This window comes from Tyto alba, unplaced genomic scaffold (assembly GCF_018691265.1).
Source record: "Tyto alba isolate M040663 unplaced genomic scaffold, T.alba_DEE_v4.0 Super-Scaffold_10, whole genome shotgun sequence".
In the NCBI taxonomy this organism is placed as follows: Eukaryota; Metazoa; Chordata; class Aves; order Strigiformes; family Tytonidae; genus Tyto; species Tyto alba.
Window position 1 is genome coordinate 11,170,013 of NW_024881262.1, and position 19,800 is coordinate 11,189,812.

At 64.4% G+C, this 19,800-nt stretch overlaps 2 protein-coding genes across 7 annotated transcripts; one reads left to right on the forward strand and one right to left on the reverse strand.

Moving 5' to 3' along the window:
• Positions 1-195: 195 nt before the first annotated feature.
• VWA5B2 (von Willebrand factor A domain containing 5B2) lies at positions 196-14,755 on the reverse strand. 4 transcript variants are annotated; one of them, XM_042801009.1, is made up of 22 exons: positions 14,601-14,755; positions 8,571-8,726; positions 7,997-8,158; positions 7,454-7,679; positions 7,196-7,350; positions 6,590-6,721; positions 6,361-6,485; positions 6,048-6,224; positions 5,855-5,965; positions 5,537-5,739; positions 5,132-5,246; positions 4,871-5,056; positions 4,618-4,768; positions 4,252-4,541; positions 2,862-3,087; positions 2,440-2,775; positions 2,231-2,368; positions 2,030-2,149; positions 1,681-1,758; positions 1,393-1,462; positions 1,073-1,181; positions 196-825 (listed from the first exon to the last, which is right to left on the reverse strand). In XM_042801009.1, exons 2-22 carry the CDS (start codon positions 8,707-8,709, stop codon positions 235-237), a joined length of 3,840 nt encoding a protein of 1,279 aa, XP_042656943.1. In that variant the 5' UTR covers positions 8,710-8,726; positions 14,601-14,755; the 3' UTR covers positions 196-234. The 4 variants fall into 4 exon arrangements, with proteins under 4 accessions (XP_042656943.1, XP_042656938.1, XP_042656950.1 ...); XM_042801004.1 differs by lacking the exon at positions 14,601-14,755 and adding an exon at positions 13,482-13,549; XM_042801016.1 differs by lacking the exon at positions 14,601-14,755 and adding an exon at positions 12,175-12,380 and having other exon boundaries at positions 7,466-7,679.
• A 737-nt stretch (positions 14,756-15,492) lies between these two features.
• LOC122154170 (flocculation protein FLO11-like) lies at positions 15,493-19,792 on the forward strand. Of its 3 annotated transcripts, XM_042801066.1 has the most exons (3): positions 15,995-16,138; positions 17,635-17,843; positions 17,889-19,792. In XM_042801066.1, exons 2-3 carry the CDS (start codon positions 17,659-17,661, stop codon positions 19,090-19,092), a joined length of 1,389 nt encoding a protein of 462 aa, XP_042657000.1. In that variant the 5' UTR covers positions 15,995-16,138; positions 17,635-17,658; the 3' UTR covers positions 19,093-19,792. The 3 variants fall into 3 exon arrangements, with proteins under 3 accessions (XP_042656992.1, XP_042657000.1, XP_042656989.1); XM_042801058.1 differs by lacking the exon at positions 15,995-16,138 and adding an exon at positions 15,493-15,656 and having other exon boundaries at positions 17,635-19,792; XM_042801055.1 differs by having other exon boundaries at positions 15,997-16,138; positions 17,635-19,792.
• Positions 19,793-19,800: the final 8 nt, after the last annotated feature.

The window sequence follows — 19,800 nt, forward strand, 5'->3', positions numbered from 1 at the left end:
CCTCAAGGTTTGAATCACCTTGATGCAGCCCAGGGATCCTTCCAGCACAGCTTTGCCTAGTCCCCTGTCTGCTCCCTCCCACGGGAGATGGTTGGGAAGGAGCTAACACCCAACCCCCAGGGCTCTGGTGAGCCCCAGCATGGCCTGAACGAGCTGACGGCTCCCTGCCCGTAACAGAGACAGCGGTGCAGGCAGTGCGGAGCCAGGCATCTTTATTGGCCCCTCCGGCGGCCGTCAGACGTTGTTGGGGTTGTAGCACAGCATGTTCAGCTTGATGTTCTCGTCCCAGTGACGCAGCAGCAGGAACAAGTGCCTGGCCGCCCCTTTGAGGCAGCCCACGTCCACCCCCTCGGGCAGCCGCTGCGCCTGCAGCCACGCGTCCGCCTTGGCCGCCACCAGCTCCCACTCCTCGAAGAAGCCGGCGCAGCGATGCTCCAGCCACGCCAAGGCCACGGCTGTGGCCCAGCTGGCACTCTCCAGGTCCTCCGGCCCCGCGTCCTGCCAGCTCACGCCGGCCTCGGAGGGGGCAGCCGAGTGGGGGCCGGTGTCAGACTCGGAGCCGTGCCCGCTGTCCGCCTGCGCCCAGACGGCCACGCTGGGCACCTCGGAGCAAGTGCTGCGGGATGGGGGCGAGCCGGGCTCCTCGCCCTCCTCGCCGCCAGGCCCTGCCTCGGGGCTGCTCCTGGCCCCCGGCGACACGGGGCTGAGGCTGGCTCGGTGGGAGGCGTAGGGGGAGGCCCGGCGCAGGCGGTCCAGGGGGATCTGCACCACTTCGGAGAAGCTCTCGGTGAGCTGGAACGGCCCCCAGGCTTGCTGCAGCTGCACCTGCAAGGGGGAGGCAGGCAGGGGTGCAGACCAGGCTGCGGGAGTGTTCCTGGGGATGCACCCACCCCCCCAAAAAAGCACCAGCAAAGGCCCCCCCCGGAGCCATTCAAGGGCTGAGCATCGGGTTTGCATCCTCAGCTGGGTGCCGCTGCCGGGCATCGCCTGGGCGCTCGGCTGCAGCCCAGCGGGGAAGGTGCCTGCTCGCCCCCCGCCCCGCTCCCCGAGTGGGACGGGACGGGGTCCTTACCAGTGGGAGGTAGTCGTGGCTAGCGTGGGTGCCAGAGCGCTCGCTTTCCGGGCTGAGGCACTGCGGGCGCAGCACCAGGCTGGGCCCCCTGCGCCTGCTCAGGCTGAACCTGTGGGGCCAACGGGTGCCTTAATGGGGCGTGGGGGGCAATTCCCAAAGGGCAGCTGGACCCCAGCCGGCTGCAGGGAAGGGGCTAGAACACCAAACACACACCCCCACCCCCCGCCTTTACACCAAAAGGTGTCACTGTCCCCCTCTCCTCTCAACGTGCCATTTTCTGGGCTCTCGCATCCCCCCGCCCCCCCATCCCGCAGCTTCACCTGGAGCCAGTGATGCTCTCCGTGGATTTCTGGGAGCCCATGGAGGTGGTGGAGGGGCTGGTTGGAGGCCCTGTGAGGTGGGGGGGGAAGGAGAGCTGAGCACGGGGCTGGGGGGGGGGTCCATGATGCACCCAGGGGTGTGTCCCACTCCCCAGCACCTGTGAGGCCGGTTTGGTTCAGCCCCTGTGCCCTGGGCAGCCAGGGCACATCAGACGCTCCAGCTCTCAGCTGCCAGCAACAGGGTGCTGGGGGCACCCCCTGTCCCCGGCCCCCCCACCCCGGACGCACCGTTTGAGAAGTTCTGCTTTTCCCAGCCATAGGTCGGGGAGGAGGCGCTGGCCGGTGACCCGGGGGTCTCGTCTCGCTCTGCAAAAGAGCAAAGCCCTGCGGGCCCCTGGGCTCCTGGGACCCTCATGGCCCAAAGCTGCTGCCAGGGGCTGCTACGGTGCCCCCCCCCCCGCCATGTGTGTGTATCCCCCCCTCCCTCAGTGTGGGGCAAATGCCTCTCCCCCGGGCATCCCCAGCACTCCAGCTGAGACCAGCCCCACACAGCTGTGAGCTGAGGGTCCCCCAGGGACCCCGGCGCTTGGGCAGGTCCCTGGGGAGCACAAACAGCTCTAAGGGCTCAGCTCTGTACCTGCAGCCACAGCGGCTTCATCCTGCTCCTCCGCATCCCGCTGCTGGCCCAGACCCCCTGAGGAGCTCCTGTGGTGCCAGCTCCCTGCCACGGCGGCTCGTGGCCGGCCGGCCGAGCCAGCTGCAAGGGACAGTGCCACCTCAGCCCGACGTCCCCTCACCGCCCCCTCCCCAGCACGCCAGGCCCCCACCCCGGCTGTACCTGTGCCCCACACCTCGGGGGCTGCGGGCAGGGCTGCCTGGGTGGCCCCGTCCACAGGCACCAGGCGGGTGTAGAGAGAAGGCACGTTGCAGGCTTTGCTGGTTTGCACGGCTTTCAGGCGAAACCGGCGGGCGAAACCTGCACGGAGCAAGGCGGTTAGAGGTGGGGGGCACGCTGGGGTGGGTGGGGGGACACGCGCCAGCACCCACCCTGCTCCAGCTCGGCTTCCCGCTGCGCCGTCTTCTCGTTGTCCTGGATGACGGAGCGTGCTGCCAAGCGGTGCAAGGGCTTGTCCCCGGCCTTGCCCGCCCGCCACGGGGGGTCCTCCCTGCCCGGCCCCTCCCGGGGCTGCAGCAGCGACTCCAGCGAGGCCGTCACTTCCCAGGACACCGGCTTGCCGGCTCGCAGCGCGTGGATCACCACCTGGCAGCGCAGGGGCAAGCCGGCATCGCCCAGGCTCGGCTCCGGCGCTGGCGAGGGACTGAAGAGGTAGGAGGGCTCCACCAGCATGTCCCAGTCCAGGTGGGTGGGCGAGAGGAGGTTATCTGGGCAATGGCAAGACGTGGGCTCAGCGAGGTGGGGGGACCCATCTCCATCCCCGCTGTCCTTGTCCCCCGGAGCCAGCACACACTTGATTCCACCACGCTGGGCTGCAGCCGCCGTGCCCGGGGTCCCAGCTCGTCCAGCCGCCCCTCCAGGGACTGGTTCCTCTTCTGTGACACCTTCTCCAGGGCCTGGCAGAGCCGGTGGGCATCCAGCTCCCCGTGAGGCGAGGAAAAGCTGCGGCCGGCCAGGGCGGCACGTGCCGACACCTTCTTCCTCCGCGCCAGCTCCTCCGTGCTCAGGGCCACCGTCACCTGCAGCGGGGGGGAGGCTGACAGCCAGCCCCCGGCAAAGGCACCGGCGCAGAGCCCAGCCTGCACCAAGCCGTGACGGGGCACCCGTGGCCCTGGCTGGCTTGTTGGCCGGAGCGGCTGGCTGACGCCCAGCCCCGCTGCTCCGCAGGCTGGCACCCGGCAGCCTCCCCGGGGCGGCGGGTGACGCTCGCCAGGCTCCAAATACACGTGGGAAGGACCAACGGCACCGAGACAGGCGTTTGCAGACAACCCCGGGGGGGAGGGGGGGGATGACTGAGGCTGACGCCGAGGCAGGAGGAGTTGGCGGGGACGTTTGTGTGTGCGGGGCTGTCGTGGGAAGCAGTCCCCAGTGCCGAGTGGTGTTCCCACCCTGAGATTCTTCTTCGCCTAAAAGCTCCGGCGGGGCAGCGACACCCACACACCACCTCTTGCCCCGGCAGCGGGGGAGCTGGGGAGAGGGGATCACTTACGCTGTGGGGAAATCACTTACGCTTGACATTTCGGCAGCAAAGGCCACCAGCTGTGCTGTTGTGCAGCAGGAGCGGGTTACCTAACCCGTGCCATCGGGAAGGAGCGTGTCCTGGGGCTGGGTGACGGCTGGCCTCACCCGGCCTCAGGGCCATCATCACCGGGTTGAGGGGGGGGCGGAAAGGGGGAGCTGCCTCTCCCCATCCAAGCGACCTGGCTGGGTTTTAAACCCAGGTACGAAGCAGCAGATATGTGGCCCATCACTAATGAAGTGTCAGGCGGCGTTTGCCAAGGGCTGAAGGAGCCAGGCAGGAGCTCAGGAAGCCTACCCCCTCCTCTCCAGCTTGGCAGGTTTGTTACCTGATGCTGGCCCAGCTATTTTCACTTGATTTCTGCAGCATCAGCGAGGACCTGAGCTGGCTAAGGGGATTTGTTAGCCACCCAGCTAACTACCAGCCCAGGGAGCTGGGGGATCAGCTACTTGGTCCCCAGCTGTCCTGCTCCAGTAGGACAAAAACACCCAAGGAGCTTCCTCACAGCACCCACAGCTGATCCTGGCTTAAAATCCAGGCTACAGCACTCCAGTTTCCAGCCTGGTGGCTGCATGTCCAGGCACAATGGGGCAGTGAGACCCTAGCTAAGCCAAGAGCAGCACCCCCCCATTCATGAGCCCTTGCACCCCATTGGCATCCTTACCTTGGTGCTGACCAGAGTGGAGGGCAGCGGGGCAGATTTGGTGGAGGACTCGCAGAGGGACAGGCTCTTCTGGCCCTGCTGAGAGGTGGCATCGGCACTAGGGGCCAAGGAGCTGCCCTCGGGGGCCACGTCACGGGAGCCGGTGGACTCGCTGCTGGTGGAGCTGCGAGAGAGCAGCCCCCGGCTGCGGTCGGTGCTGACGGAACAGTGTGTCAGGACGTACTGCTCCTGGATGTAGGAGGGCTGGTAAATCCGTTTCCAGATGTCTCCCCCCGAAATGGGATCTGCACCTGCCCGGTGAGCGCACACCCCGTCAGCCCACGGCTCCCACGCCTGCCCCCCCACCCTGACCCCGGCCCCACTCACTCCGCTCCGACACCTCCGTGCCCCCGGTGGAGAGCTCCAGGGAGGCATCCCCAGATCCCGGGGCGTTCCGGGGCGGCTGGCGGCTCTCCCGGGGACTGGGCACCTCCTCCTGGGAGGGGAAGGCTGAGCCCCGGCGAGCCCCTTCCCGGCCCTGAAGGAGAGAGGGCACTGCTGCCAGCCCCCCGGCACGGGGAGAACCCGGCGGCACCGGGAACACGCCGCCCTCCCCATGCCAGCGCGGTGCCGGTCGTACCGGCGGGCGCCTGTCGCGGAAGCGGGCGATGCTGTAGAGGACGCAGTAGCTGATGAGACGGTCCCCGGGGTAGAGGGCCGGGAGCTCGGTGGGCGAGAGCAGAGCCTCCATGCTGTCGGGGACGTACCAGTCGATGGTGATGTCGCTGATGGCCGGCTCGATCGCCTTCTTCAGGGACTTGATCAGCTGGAGCGGGGAGAGGAGCCGGTGTCGGACACTGAAGTGACCCCCCGTGACCCCCTGCCCCTTCCCGGGCATTACCTTGGGCTGCAGCCTCTCGGCCGGGCTCAGGAACTCAGCGCGGCCTCGGCTCACCTTGGCCATGCCCTTCAGCAGCCGCCGGCACGCCCGCGGGCCCATGCCGAAGCTGAAGCACCTGCAGGGAAGAGCCAGGCGATGAAAAGCCACGGCCGGGCCAGTGCTGGGGGCTGGGCAGCCCGCAGCGGGGATGGGCAGGGGTGTTTGATAAGCCAGAGATGCTGTCCCGGCTGCGCGCCGGGTTGGGACGCGCTGGGGGAAGCCGAGTGAGGTTGGGGGAAGTGATGGGTGAAGGACACCCTCAGGGCTGGTAGAAGCGAGATTTGGGGCTGCAGAAGGAGAAATCAGTGGGAACAGCTCAGAGGACGTGGAGAGCACCGCGCCCCCGCCGCAGCGCTGGCGCCGTACCTGACGGTGCTGGCCTGCCTGCGCACCAGCCGGAGGATCCTGCCCGCGTTGCCCGCCGCCGCGTCGGTGAAGAGGAAGAGCTGGCGGGGGTAGCCGTGGTGGAGGGGCTGCGCCAGCGCCCAGCCCAGGGCTGCCAGCAGGTTGGCGCTGCCCGCGTCTGCCCGCAGCCCACCGACGTGCTCGCAGGCACGCCGCAGCGTCTCCTGCCCGCACGGAGAGCCGGCCTCGCAGCGGTCCCCGACCCCACGCTGGGGAGCCAGAAGGGGGGGGCGGAGAGGGGCTGGGGGGGGGGGGGGGGATTTGCCCGGCGGAACTCACGTTGCTGCAGAGGCGGCTGGATGGGAAGAGCGGCTTGATGTCGGCGCCGAAGCCGGCGACGTTGAGCAGCGTCCCCGACGGGAGGCTCTTCAGGGCCACCAGCAAAGCCTCCTGGGGTGACAGCGGGGACCGGGGAGCGCTGCTAAGGACCGGCCACCCGGGGAGCATCCCCGGCCCTGCGGCTGTGACTCACCTTGACCTTGTCAAGGTCGGGTCCGCTCATGGTGCTGCTGCAGTCGACGAGGAAGAGGACCTCACGGGTGACGCTCTGCAGGTCCCCGGGGGCACCCTCCGCCGCTGGGCAGAAGTTCAGCATCAGCACGGGGTTGGGGAAGATGTCTTTGTGGAAACGCTTCTGCACGAAAGCCACCTGCGAACCAGGCGGGCCGGGGGCTTTCTCACACCCCCTTGGCCTGTGCCGAGGTCTTCCTCACCCACGTCCCACCTCCTCCTTCCTCCTCCTCCTCCTCCTCCCCGCCGGGCCAGCGGTGGCTGTGCCCCGTCACCTGTCTCTCGCCACTGCCGTCCTTCCTGGCAATCCGCACGTAATCCCGGCGGCTCCGGACATGGGCCTCGTACTCGGGGTATGTCATGGTGCCGTCCTCCATCACCAGGTGAGGGTGGTGAGGCTCTGGAGGGGGGGACGGGGGGGCTTGGAGCCAGCCCGGGGGCTGCTCTGGATGCTTTTGCTCTCCATCTCCCCCCAAACCCGCCGAGAGCACCATCCCTCCTCACCGCAGGGGTAGAGGATGATCTCCAGGTCCCTGTCATAGCGGTGGGGCTCGGCCAGGGTGACGCAGGTGGTGGTGGCAGAGCTGGCCCAGGGGTCAGCATCAGCTCGCAGGGTGTGCGACGGGCTCTCCAGCCCTGCGAGGAGGAGGAGGAGGAGGAGGAGGTGGTGGCAGGGCAGCCCCTCACATCCCCCACCTCAGCCCCCCGCCCACCGGGCTCCACGCCCGTGCTGGACCAGACACCGCGGTGGTGGCTGCTCCCTGCCCACTCTAATGGGATGGACTGGGCCGGTGGCCAGGAGCGCGTCCCCACTGACCCGCATCCCCTCCTCGCCCGTCTTCTCCCCCATCCATCGTGTCTCCCCGGGAAAGGAGGTTGCTGACCCAGAGCTGCACGTGGGGTGACTTTGGGGGGGTCCCAGCCCTGGGTGTGGGATGGGGAAAGGGCTTCTTCACGTGTAGGGAGTGCAAGAGGATGTCTGGGGAAGGGGGCTCACGTCCTCCTAGACGTGTGGAGGGACCAGGGGGGCACTGTCCTGGGGGGGGACATTGCCTGCATTCTGAGGAGGTTTTGCCCAACCAACCAACACCGCACGAGCCGCCCCCCTACCTGCCAGCAAGCAGGGGCCCTTCACCAGCAGCTCAAAGGTAAACTCGTAAGGAAAAGGGTTGCAGGGTCGTCCCCGAAAGACATCCACGCTCTCCACAGGCGCCGTGGGGGACGGCTGGCTCCGGGCACCCGGCCCCCCAAAACAGCTAGTGGGGCTGCGAGGGGAGAGGTGGTGATGGCTCCCACCCCCCTCCCCAATCGCCCAGCATCGGCATCCCCCCCCGGGATGGCGGAGACTGAGGAAGCCATGAAAATCACCATAGGGCCAACCTGTCGTCACACAAGCTTGCCGGCTCGCTCTCGGGGACATCAGGGACGCGGGGTGTGAGGATGGGGGGGAGGAGGAGGCGCAGGGCCCCATCCGGCAGCGTGGCCAGCTCCTGCGCTGTGCTCAGGGTGACGGCCAGGCTCTCTGCCGGGCACAGCGCGCCTGTGACGATGATGAAGGTGGAGTGCTCTGTATCTTCATCCAGGACGATGTGGCCTGGGCAGGGCAAGGATGTTGAGTGGGTCATTGGGGCATGTGAGGTTGGGAAGGCGTTAATTGTCCTAATTACTCTCAAAGGGGACAACATAGGGCAGGTGTAACGAGGGAGACATAAAGGGATGGATAAAGCCCCAGGAGAGGTGGAAGGAGGGGAAAGGGGAGGCTGAGAACTCCAGCCCCAGAGATCCTCCAAGGCACCACGGCGGCCTGCCAGGGGGTCTCAGCCCCTCGTATCCCCCCCACTTTTCACCCCCGCTAGTTCTGAGCCCCCCTGCCAGGTGACCCAAGAGGGTCACCCGTGCCACGGCACTTACCACCCGCACAGCGGCGCGGCCGGCCGGGGCTGGGGCCGCACTGCAGGCAGCAATCCTGCGCCCGGTGCCGGTTCTGGACCTGGAACGTCACCCGCCGGCTGCCCACCGCCGCCTCAAAGCCGGCCACCACCTCCGACTCCTCCAGCGGGTAGATGAAGATGCCTGTGGGCAGGAGAGAGCGCCGAGGCAGATCCCGGCACGGACACAGCTGTGGCACAGTGTCGCCCATGGCAGCACCGCTAATTGCCTGTCTGGCTTGCAGGGCGATTTAGCTGCACAAGAGCAGAGCAACACCCAGGATCCGCCCAGAGCCTCCTCGCTAGCCCAGGGGAGGGCAGGGAGGATGAAATCCCCCTCTTCATCAATGATAGGAGTGGTTTTGCTCAGCCTCACTCTTCTGCCCACAAGGCGATGCTGTGTGTCGGCGGTGTCCCCACCACCTCTGGCATCTGCCTTTGCTCCCCAAACTGAGCAAGATTTGGGGGCTGGAGATGGGATGCTCTCCAGTACAGGTGCTTTTAGGGGGCCATGCAGGCAGCCCGGGTCCCTGCCAGCCCTGTTAGCTCCCCCTTACCTTCCACAGGCTCCTCGTGGGGGTTGGTGTACACGAGGTGAGCGGTGATGCTCAGGGAGTACCCGTTGGCACAAGCCTTCACCTCGGAGCTCTTCAGGGGCAGAGCCTCCCAGGAGGAGAGGGTGTACAGGCCCGGCATGGTCCCTCAGTGGGCAGCTGTGGGCAGAGGGGAGGCAGGCTCTGGGTTCTCTTGGACGGAGTCTGCTGGGAAGGGGCTTGTGCATGCAAGCTGCTTCCATCTGCCCAGTCTGCAAGCGGGGAGCAGGTCCCCAGCGCTCCCCATCCCGGGGACGCTTCTCTGCAGCATCCACAAAACACCTGGACTTGGACCCAGGTCTCTGCTTGGACCCCAGCCCACCTACAAACTGGGTCTGGAGCCACAGGAGCCCGCAGAAAGCTCTTCCACCCGATCGGTAAATAAACCTGGCTGCTGGACAGCAAAACGACTTCTCCTGTGGGCAGCAGTAGTTAGACAAGCCTCAAGCCCTGGCAGACAAGCGGGGACTCCTGGACAGGATGGATAATGGCCAGCCACATGCAGTCCATCTCTCAGCCACCCCACAGCAGCCTGGTGGCTCCAGAGCCTCCCCAGACCATCTCCCACACTGACGGGGAGAGGAGCGTCTGCTGCTCCCATCTCCATCCACCCACAGAGGTTACCAGGGTAATTTTTTTTAAAAAAAAAAAAAAAAAAAAAGTGAGAAGCCCACAGTGTAACTAGGGCAAAACAGTGAGCAATGTTTGCTGGGGGTTTAATAATTAACAGCAAGGTCAGCACTGCTTTGAAGAGCAGCGCAGAGGGGAATACACTGCCGGGGGGGAGGCCAGCTCAGGGGATGATGCTCTCTGCCTCTGGGCAAGTAACATTCTGCCCAGAGATGGACACGTCCTGCATCCCACCCTTCAGCAGCAGCTGTGGAAAGAGAATTGGCTGGGGCTGGGGATGCCTTCCAGCCAGGGCACCAAATCACTCCACACCGCTCTACCCCTTGGGAAAACCACCCGGGAGCAGCATCTCACATGATTGTCCAGAGCCAAAGCATCTCTCTAACATCACCCCACCTCGTGCCATCAAATATTCATGTAAAATATTTGGGTCAGCCTTAGCCCTGCTTCTCCACGGACGGTGTGCGTGGGTCCTGCTCCGGGCGTGGGTCTGCACCTCCGCGCTGTATCCCCCACCCAACCCAACAGCAGCGAGGTCCCCGCGTCACGCCGTGTGCTGGTGCTTCGGCGTGCAACGTGCCCAGGGCAAGGACAAGGCCAGGTACAAGCGAACCATCTGGTCCCCCCATTCCAGCGGCCTTCGTGCCGGGAACGGCTCGTACGAGCATCGGTAACGGGAGGCTCGGTGTGCCCTCGGCATGCGGTCACAGGGTGCCTCTCCCAGAGCATCCCTGGAGGCGGAGTGGGGCTACATCCTCGGAGGCAGCGCCAGGACCGAGCTGCCCACAGTGGGCGCAAGGCAGGGAGCCCCTGAGAAGCGCAGAAGTGCATTAGCAACGTGGCTGCATCCCAGGAAAATAAGTCCATTACACCAGAGGGGAGCTGTTTGCCTGTTCCAATGGCATCGCGGGGTTATGCTGGCAGGTCCTGGCTACCCAACCACCCCTTGCCATTGCCAATCCTCCACCCTGCGTGCAGGACGCTGCGCGCACCGCTGAGCCCCCCAAACTGCTCTCCCAACACACAAGGCAGCACAGGATCACTGCACAGCCCAGTTTCCCTCCGTACTGGCTGTGCCACCACTGGGAACATCATCAGCCAGGTACTGCCCTGACCACAGCACCCAGCCGAGCTCCCCGGACCAGGGCTCCCCCCAACCAGCCATACTGAGCCATTAAAGATGGATTTCACCCCAAAGCCCTTCCATTTGTTCCCAAGGCACCCAGCTTAATGCTCAGCAACGCGCCTGCTATTTGCTGTGCCGCCCACTGGCCAGGGCACCGTCGGCTTGTTTACCAGGGACTTACTGGAGAAGCTGTCCCGGCTGCTTTTTATCACTTCTCTTTACATTTAAGCTCGCAGAGTAAACAGGCCCCATCTGGCCCTGCCGTGCTTCACGCTGGCTGCTCTAAGCCCTGTGGTAATGAATAAAACCAGACCCAACAGTCCTCACCCTGGCTTCTTCATCCTCTTCCCCTGGGGCAGCAAATTGTCCCCAGGTGCCAACGTGGCATCACCAACAGGTCCCTGCCCCCCCCCCCCCCATCCCTAATATGGTTGCCAGTGCCTTCACAGCCCCCTCCTCTTCCTCCCTTCCCACCTGCTGCCCGGAGGAGCTGGATTAACCAGCAGCATCCCCTGACATGGAGGGGGCTGCAACAGGAGCAGGGCTGGGGGCAGCTCGCTGTGCCAGCGGCAAAAAGCCCTTAGTGAAGTCAAGGAAGAGGTAACTCTTGTCTAGGTCAGAGTAACTTAATGTTTCTCTTCTTGCCCGTGGGCAGGTGGTTTTCCAGCAAGGCTGCTGCAGCAAGCCAGGCACCCGAGCCCCGCAGGCTCCTTAGCTGCCTGTAAAGTTCTCAGAGTTTCACCTGCTGCAGCAACAGCCGCCCACGCCGGTGGGTGTGCAGCGTGGTCCTGGGGAAGGATGAGGCCAGCCCCGGCACAGGCAAACCCAGTGGAAATTTCCACTGGTGACAGATGCACAGTCCGGTACAAACAGAAGGCTTGAAGGAGAGGAGCCCAAACCTCTGTGGCAGCACCAGGAGCGAGGGGTCATTGCTGCCCCTCCTGCTCGCCCGCGTTACCCCCTGCCTCCCTCACCTCCCCTCCCTGCACGACATCCCCCCATCACTGCTGGGATGGGGCACAAGGGCAGGAGAGCAAGATCCATCCCCATTCCTGGAGCAGGGAGGAAGCCACAGAGGCAGGAGGTGGCCGAGCTGCTGCCCAGCACCCGTGGGGCATGCTGCTTTGCAGAGAGCCCGAAGAGGAGGAGCGGAGGGGAAAGGGATTTCCCCGGCAGCTGCAGGTGAAGAGGACAGGGTGAAGGGCTGTCCCCAGCCTCTGGTGCTGTCCCCCTGGCTGTTTTGTCTGCTGGGAAGTTGAAACACAGGGCAGAGTGCTGCACTCACACACACACACACGTGTACATGCATGCACACACACCGCATCCAGGACCACCGTGTCCAGACCCGTGCTGCTGCTCTCGCCTCCCCAGAGCTGCTAAAACCCCTGGAAAAACCCCATCCCCGTGCCAGGGAACAGGAGTTACTTGCCCTCCATGCACCCTAACACAGGCACCCCCCCCCCGCCTCCGAAAAATGTCCCAGCCCCCCAGATTTCCCCCGACACAGGCACATCCCGGGGGTGCAGCCCTGCAGAAGGGTCCCACCACAGGACATCTGTGGTGTGGGCCAGGAACCGGTTGCTGATACCCTGGGGCACGCTCCCAGCAGTTATCAGGGCGAGCCCTGATGGGTCCATACCGGATGGTGATTTCAGCACTTTTGTGGCCCTGCAGCCTCATCTCCCACCTCACACCCCTCCTGCGATCCGGGGCTGCCCCTGACAGCAGGTGCGTGACCCTGGGGCACCCACAAATTGCAGGATACCCACAGGGTCCCGGACTCTCCCCCTCCCCGCCCCCCCCAGCCCTTACCTGGAAGAGGAGGATGACACAGGGGCTGCAGACTCAGCTCAGCACCTGCTGGGTCCCTGCCCTCCGCAGAGCCCTGTGCCCTGGGGGTGGGTTCCCCTGCCCCTCTGGCTGGGGGGCTGCGGTACCCAGGGGGGATGAGCGGTCCTTCCCCGCCTCTCCCTGCTGCAGGCTCCCTCTCTGGCACTGGCTCCTTCACCGCCCTCGCTCCATCCCTCACTCCCTGTGCCAGCGGCAGAGCTGCTCCAAGCCCAGCCTCATTAAAGAGACACACTCCCCGGTACCGCCGCCCCGGGGAGGGCTGGGGGGATGCTCTCATGGGGGTGGCGCTGGGGGTCTCAGGGGACGGCCGACACGCCTAGAGAGTGACAGGCACCCGCCAAGAGCAGAGCCCTCTGCTGTGGGCTGCTCTGCACCCACAGTGTGGCGATGTCCAGCCGAACCAGGGTGCTGGTGAGACCCCAGGGTGATGCTGTGGCACCCATAAACATGAGGCTGGGCTACCTGGAACACATAGCCACCTCCCTGGTGTACCCCCCAAACAAAGCACAGGGCAAAACGCAACCCCCCGTCAGCCAGCTGAACTCTCCAGTGCAAATACCACAGTGTCACACCACCACAAGTGTCACAACCAGCTTTGCTAGGAAAGGTCTCAGCTGCCCTGAGACTGATGCAAAAGGATCGGGCACAAGCGGGTGCTGAGCACCCACCCCAAATCCAGATGCCCTGGGGTGCCACCGGGACCATCCTTATCAGTCTCCATGTGCTGCAGTGAAATCCCAGCCCCAGAGAGCAGAAAAGAGAGTGGATTTGGGGACAGACCAGACTTTGGGTCACAAGTGTGACAACAACCCCCCTTGGGGAGGCTACAGACGGTCAGGAAATCCCAGAAAAGCCAGGACATGTCTGCTGGCAGAGATCTCACTGCTTGGGATGCACTGGGAATCCCTCAGCTGCCACTGCTGGCCCGGCATTCCCAAGCGGGACCGGAGAAAACCATCAGATTTGGGGCTAATCCCTGCCCTGCCTCTCCCAGGCAGCGCCCTCGCTGTGCTATAGATAGGGCTGTGCTGCCGCGGCTCTTTTTATAGAGCATGCAGAGGGGAGCCACCCCCTTCCCGTGCACCACAAAACCCACCGTCGCAGCCACGCCGAACCCGGAGGCAGCCCAGCCACGCAGGCACAAAGCAGGGCAGAAAGAGCAGGCAGCGCCGGCGTGGGGACCGATCCCCAGTCCTCGGCAGGTGATTTCGGAGCAGCACCGGGGGCGAGGAGGCCTGGCAGAGCAGCGTCTCCCCACCCAATCTCACCTCTAAGCTGACCCACGCGCCGCTACGGCTTCGGCTCCTCGGTACGGGTTTCGCAGGTGACGGCAGGAGCAAAGGAGCAAAATCTCAGCAGAAGACGCCCTTCGCCGCACGCAGTACCGTGGGGCACACTCCCCCCTCCCGACCCCTTACCCCGCGCTCCAGCCAACACAATTATCTGGCAGAGAGGCACTCTACGTGTCCCTGGGGTGCTTGCAAGAGCACGCTGAGCCATTCCCTCTCGCTGTGCAAGATGCCCCATGGCACGCCGCTTCCCCTCCCTGTGCTGCACGGGGAGAGAGGAGAGCTAAAGTGTGCAGCTGCTCTCCTTCTCTGTCATGATGACTGCAGGAGAAGGATGCTAACCCATATATTAACCCCCCCAACATGACAGATGCCAGCTCTGTGAGCTGCTGGAGGTGCAGCGCGCACCGCAGCACATCCACGCAGCCTGCGCCGTTGCACGGGGCTCCCGCTCCCAACGTTGTGGCAAGCGCCACAGCTGCTCCAGCCCCAGAAGAAAACAAACCAAACCAAAACAAACAAACAACAACAACAAAAAAAAAAACCCCACCCCAAAACACAAGCTTTGATTTTTCTCTGAGATATTGTTTCTAGGCCAAGCTGAGGCGAAGAAGAGTGTCCAAATGCGAGCGCTGGGCTGGTGCCACCAGCCGGCGCGATGGGGCTCAGGCAGCGCACGGCATCAAGCACTGTCTGCAGCCCCGGCGCTGCTGCAGGCGAATAACCAGAGCGTGCACAGCACCGGGGACGCAGCCGAGCCCCCCCCAGCCTGCCGGCGATCCGCAGCCACCCCCGGGAAGCGCAGACGGGGGCTCCATCCCTCCCCGTGCAGAGCTCACACCAGCGTCAGACAACAGGCATGCGTGTCCCCGCTCTGCGCCGTCACAGCTTCCCTGCAGCAGCTCGTCACAGCCACAAATAGACCCCCAGAGAGCTCGGCATTGCTTTTCAGCTGAGCTAAGGCATGTGTTAAACCCTGCAAATGCAGGCCCAGCTCAGCCCAACAGCACCATTCAGCAGCCCCATGCAACCCTCACCCCTGGCTGCTGTGGTACCCCAGGGTCATAATCCGGGTATTTATCCCCAAATCACCTGTACCTTGTTGTGGTTTTACTCATCTGAATATCACCCAGAGGTAGGGCTGGCTGGAGGGAGCATGGACCCCAAAGCTTTTACAGATTCTCTCAGGTCCTGAGTGACTGATAAGTCCCATGAATTCCGTGCTATGGGAAGAAATAACCCGCAGGCTGAGGAGATCCCAGCCCGTGTCAGGCTGGGAGCGACTGTGCCCGACGCAGCTGCGGCTGCTCAGACCCAGCTGAGAGCTGCCCAGGCAGAGGCTCTGCCGGCAGGGAGAGGGACAGGCAGGGGCATCCTGCTCAGCTGTCCGCTGCTCGTTAATCAGCACAAATTAAACGAGATCCTGAGGACGGGTAGCCATGGAGGAGGGGGAGGGGAATGCTGGTGTTGTTTCTGGTCAAAATCAGGCGTGCCGTGGTTTAACCTGTGCAATATTGGCCTACCCAGCTGCAGGGAGTTACAGGGGGGCTGGAAGGAGAAGGCAGCAGGAAATGAAGCATCAGCAAAGATGGAGATGGCTCACGGAGACATCAGGGATCCCTAGGGAGAGGGGCTGGGAACGCTGCCAGCGCTCCTGCCCCAGGCTTAACCAAAACCTTCCCAGGATGCTGGTGCAGGCAGACGGGGCTGGAAGTGTGGCTCTGACACAGACCCAGGACACACGCGGGTGGCTGCTGGGTTTCTTTTCTACAGCCAGAAAACAGCGGGGGGCCTACAGCCGTGGGGTGGGCGCAGGGCCCTCGCCGTGGGGCGGCTGAGCGAGCCCAGCCGCTGGCTGTCGGTGGCTCTCGCCAAGGCGCCAGGCTCGCTGCTGGAAACGAAACCCCGTGGGTTTCAGGAACCCGAAACTCGCCGTGCCGCTGACCTCTCTGCTTCCTGCGCGGTGGCCAAGCCCTTTGCCCGGGCTCTGAGGCCAGGTGCGCGGGGAGTGCCCGAGGGTGCGCGTTATTGCTCCGGCTTCTTGCTGCCGTCCTTCTTCCGAGGGTCTGGTGGTTGGTGGTGGGCTGTGGTGGCTTGGATCAGCTTGGGCCAGCGGCAATTGGGGTTCAGCAGCACGGCGGGGGGCCCCGTCAGGTCAGCTTGTCCCTGGGACCCCGGGGGCAAGGGTGGGGTGCTGGGTGCCAGGCAGGGCCGCGCTGGTCTGCTTCCCTGCAGGCGGGGCTGGGGTCCCCGGGGCTGGGGTCCCCGGGGCTGGGGTCCCCTCCCAGGAGCCAGACTGCGCCAGGAGAAGGGACTGGGAGAAAAGGAAACCGGCCCAGAAGCAGGGAAGGGCGGGGGGCGCGGGGCTTGTTCCCAGCCCGTAGCAAAGTGTTGTTGTTGGGGATGGGGGGGGGGGGGCACACACGCGTGGGTGGTGTGGGAAGGACGCGGAGCGGAAAAGGGGAGGCGGGAGGGGACGGGCGGGGATGGCCGGGCGGCTGCTTCCCTCTAGTGGGAGCGGCGGGCAGGGCGAGGCGGGGCGGGCACCCGGCCCCGCACCCCGCGTGTCCGTGTCACCGCCGCCCACGCGGGCACGTGGTGCGGCCGGGACGCGTTTCCGGAGCGGCGGCGGAGCGGTGAGAGCGGGCGGGACCGGGCGGCGGCACCGGGAACCGGCCGCTGCCGAGCGGGGCGGGGAGGGGGGAGGAAGGGAGCTCCGGGCCCTGACCCCAAAGCACTCGTGGGGTTCCCCGGGGCGGTGCTAGGAGGGCGTCCCCAAGCGTATCCGGCCCCCACGCGGTGTCCCGTGGTCCCCGTGCAGCCGCGGCACCCACGGGCACCACTCCCTTGTCCCTGGGAAGACCCCGCTGTCCCGTTCCCCCCTCCCCCCCCCCCCCCAATGTCCTCTGGGCCTCCACGGGGCAGGAACGCCAGCCCCACGCAGGGCTGTTTTTTTTTTGGGGGGGTGGTGTTTGTGCATAAGCACCCCAGCACTGCTGAACCAGCCAGCACGCCACCCGTGGGGTGTCACCCAAGAGAAGGCGTGGGGACAGAGCCGCAGGGGCAGCCCGCACCCTGGGGAGTGTGGGGGGTGACCCCGGCTGGGTGCCAGGGGCCCCCAAAGCTGCTCTGTCACTGCCCCCTCAGCCGGACAGGGGAGAGAAAATACAACGAAAGGCTCACGGGTTGAGATAAGGACAGGGAGAGATCAATCACCAGTTACCTTCGTGGGCAAAGCAGACTCACCTCGGGGGAAATTGTTAATAAATTAAATTAATCAAAACCAGAGTAGGGTAAGGAGAAATAAACCCAGATCTTAAAACCCCTTCCCCCCACCCCTCCCTTCTCCCTGGGTTTAACTTTATTCCGAATTTCTCTACCCCCTCCCTGCCAGCAGTGCAGGGGGACAGGGAAGGGGGGTTGTGGTCGGTTCATCACGTTTCTTCTGCTCCTTCCTCCTCAGAGGGAGGACTCCTCACACTCTTCTCCCCCTCCTCCAGCGTGGGGTTCCTCCCATGGGAGACAGTTCTTCACTAACTGCTCCAGCGTGGATCCCTCGTGGGGCCGCAGGTCCTGCCAGGAGCCTGCTGCAGCGTGGGCTCCCCGTGGGGTCACAGCCTCCTTTGGGCATGACCTGCTCCGGCGTGGGGTCCCCCACGGGCTGCAGGTGGAGATCTGCTCACCGTGGGCCTCCGTGGGCTGCAGGGCACAGCCTGCCTCACCATGGTCTTCACCACGGGCTGCAGGGGAATCTGCTCCGGTGCCTGGAGCTCCTCCTCCCCCTCCTTCACTGACCTTGGTGTCTGCAGAGTTGTTTTTCTTACATATTTTCACTCCTCTCTCCAGCTGCAATTTCCCTTGCACAGTTTTTTGACCCCTTCTTAGATATGTTATCACAGAGGCGCTACCACTGTCGCTGATGGGCTCGGCCTTGGCCAGTCTTGGAGCTGTCTGGCATTGGCTCTGTCAGACACAGGGGAAGCTTCTAGCCCCTTCTCACAGAAGCCACCCCTGTAGCCCCCCCCCCCCAAACCTTGTCATGCAAACCCAGTACAGGCAGGCTCAAGGAGGACCAAAGAAATGGAAATTTGTGTTTTGGAGATGTGCGCTCAACTTGATTCCATACCCACAGCACGAGACCCCCTGACACGTAACGATGGGGAGACCCAGGAAGGAGCCCACCAGCACATCATCCCCTCGGCCAGCCACCGCCGCCCCCAAAACCGCCCCCGCCGCCCCACCGCCTTCTGCCTCAGCCACCCAGGCCAAGGCCACGGCCGTGGGCAGCCGATCCAGGAACGCTCCAGCTGCCGGCCCCGGCCGGGGGGCAAAGCCAGACTCCTCTCAACTGAGACCCACAGCATCCCGTGGGGCAAAGCCAGACTCCTCTCAACCGAGACCCACAGCATCCCGTGGGGCAAAGTCAGACACCTCTCAGCCGAGACCCACAGCATCCCGTGGAGAAAAGTCAGACTCCTCTCAACTGAGACCCACAGCATCCCGTGGAGAAAAGTCAGACTCCTCTCAGCCAAGACCCACAGAATCCCGTGGAGAAAAGTCAGACTCCTCTCAGCCAAGACCCACAGCATCCCGTGGGGCAAAGTCAGACTCCTCTCAGCCAAGACCCACAGCATCCCGTGGAGAAAAGTTAGACTCCTCTCAGCCAAGACCCACAGCATCCCGTGGAGCCCGAGGAGATGCCGGGGGCGAGCACTCAGCATCCGCCGGGAGTTGCTCTGCAACCCAGAAGAAGTCACCTGGTGCCAAAGGAGCCGCCGGTCCGGCCAGATCTGACCCACGGCCACAGAAGCAGCAGCCCGAGGCTGAGCTGAGTGGGGCCTGGGGCCAGCTCCTGCCCCCCCTGGAGAGCCAGGACATCGCACGGGTGGAGAAGGAAACGCGGGGCCAGCGGAGCAACCCCAAGTGGTACGAGTGGCGGCAGAACCGCATCACCGCCTCCGTGGCCCCCAGGATCTCCAACAGCAAGTTCGCCAATGGCAGGACGGACGAGGTGCCCCAGTCTTACCTGAAAGCGGTGGTGAGCTCCAGCCCCGGGGTGCAGACGCCAGCCATGGCCTGGGGGGTCCGCAGAGAGAAGGCGGCCGTGCAAGCCTACGAGCAGCTGAAGTCGCGGGCGGTGGGCACGCCGGTGCGGGTGGAGGACTGCGGCCTCTTCATCCACCCGGAGAAGAACTGGATGGCCGCCAGCCCGGACGGCATCATCAAGGAGGCGGCCACGGGGAAGGCCCTGGGGCTGCTGGAGGTGAAGTGTCCCTACAAGCACAGGAACAGGACGGTGCGCGAGGCGTGCAAGGACAAGGACTTCTGCCTGGAGGTGGACGGGGACTCGTATGCCCTGAAGAAGGATCATGCCTACTTCACCCAGGTCCAGTGCCAGCTGGCGGCCGCCGGCTTCCAGCAGGCCGACTTCGTGGTGCACACCACCAAGGAGACGGCTGTGGTCCCCGTGGAGTTTGACACCGAGTTCTGGGGACAGACGGTGCCCAAGCTGGAGAAGTTTTACACGGAGGCGGTGATTCCCCACCTGGAGGAGAAGGCAGACAGATCCGTCTGGGCCAAGGAAGAGTAGACCCTCCTGCCTCGCTCACCCTGATGCTCGCTTGGCTGTGCAAACCTGGCTTTGGCCCTTAGCATAGAATTTACGCCCAGTTTTGCTGCTGTTCTTGGACCAGTTGCTGCCTCTGCCCCAACGCAACTGTCTCGGGACTGACACATTGTACCAGCAGGACCCTGCCTTGGTAAGGGTCCCCATAAACGGTGACACCTCTTCCTGCCCCAGCCAGGCCAGCGCTTGGCCCCCAGTGCCTTCTTGTCCAGTCCCCCTCACTGCATCCTCCATTTGACCCAACATCACTGCCTGACAGCTGGCACACCGCTGGATCTGCAGGGGAAACCGGTCTGTGCTGGAATAACACTTATTTTGTGGAGAAAACTGGATCCTTTGGCAGCTCAACTGCTGTCGAGACCAAACCATAACTCTACTGGAGTGCGGACAGGGAAGGCTTGTCAGAGTCCAAGAGCAGAACACAGCTTTTGAGCTAAATAGTGATGTGCCTCTGGAGTCACAGCAAGGGTGCGTGGACACCCTTCCTCCCTGAACCATCGGACCTGCTGCTTCTCTGGAGTAACCCACGAGGAGTTGGCTGCAGCCTCAGGAAGATGGTTGATCTCCTGAGGACCCTCCTGTGGAGCATCGCTGTGTGCTGCAGCAGGGTGGGGAAGCAGTCATCACTCTAGTAGATCTCTATTAAATGCAAGAATGCACTGGCCTGCTTGT

Excerpts from the sequence above, each read along its gene's own strand:
- VWA5B2 (XM_042801009.1), bottom strand. The coding sequence starts at position 8,709 with ATGCCGGGCCTGTACACCCTCTCCTCCTGGGAGGCTCTGCCCCTGAAG. Across the intron at positions 5,247-5,536 it reads AGGCAGGCCAGCACCGTCAG|GTGCTTCAGCTTCGGCATGG; the intron begins GTACGGCGCCAG and ends TCTTCCCTGCAG. Across the intron at positions 2,150-2,230 it reads CCCCGAGGTGTGGGGCACAG|CTGGCTCGGCCGGCCGGCCA; the intron begins GTACAGCCGGGG and ends TGTCCCTTGCAG.
- LOC122154170 (XM_042801058.1), top strand. The coding sequence starts at position 17,659 with ATGGGGAGACCCAGGAAGGAGCCCACCAGCACATCATCCCCTCGGCCA.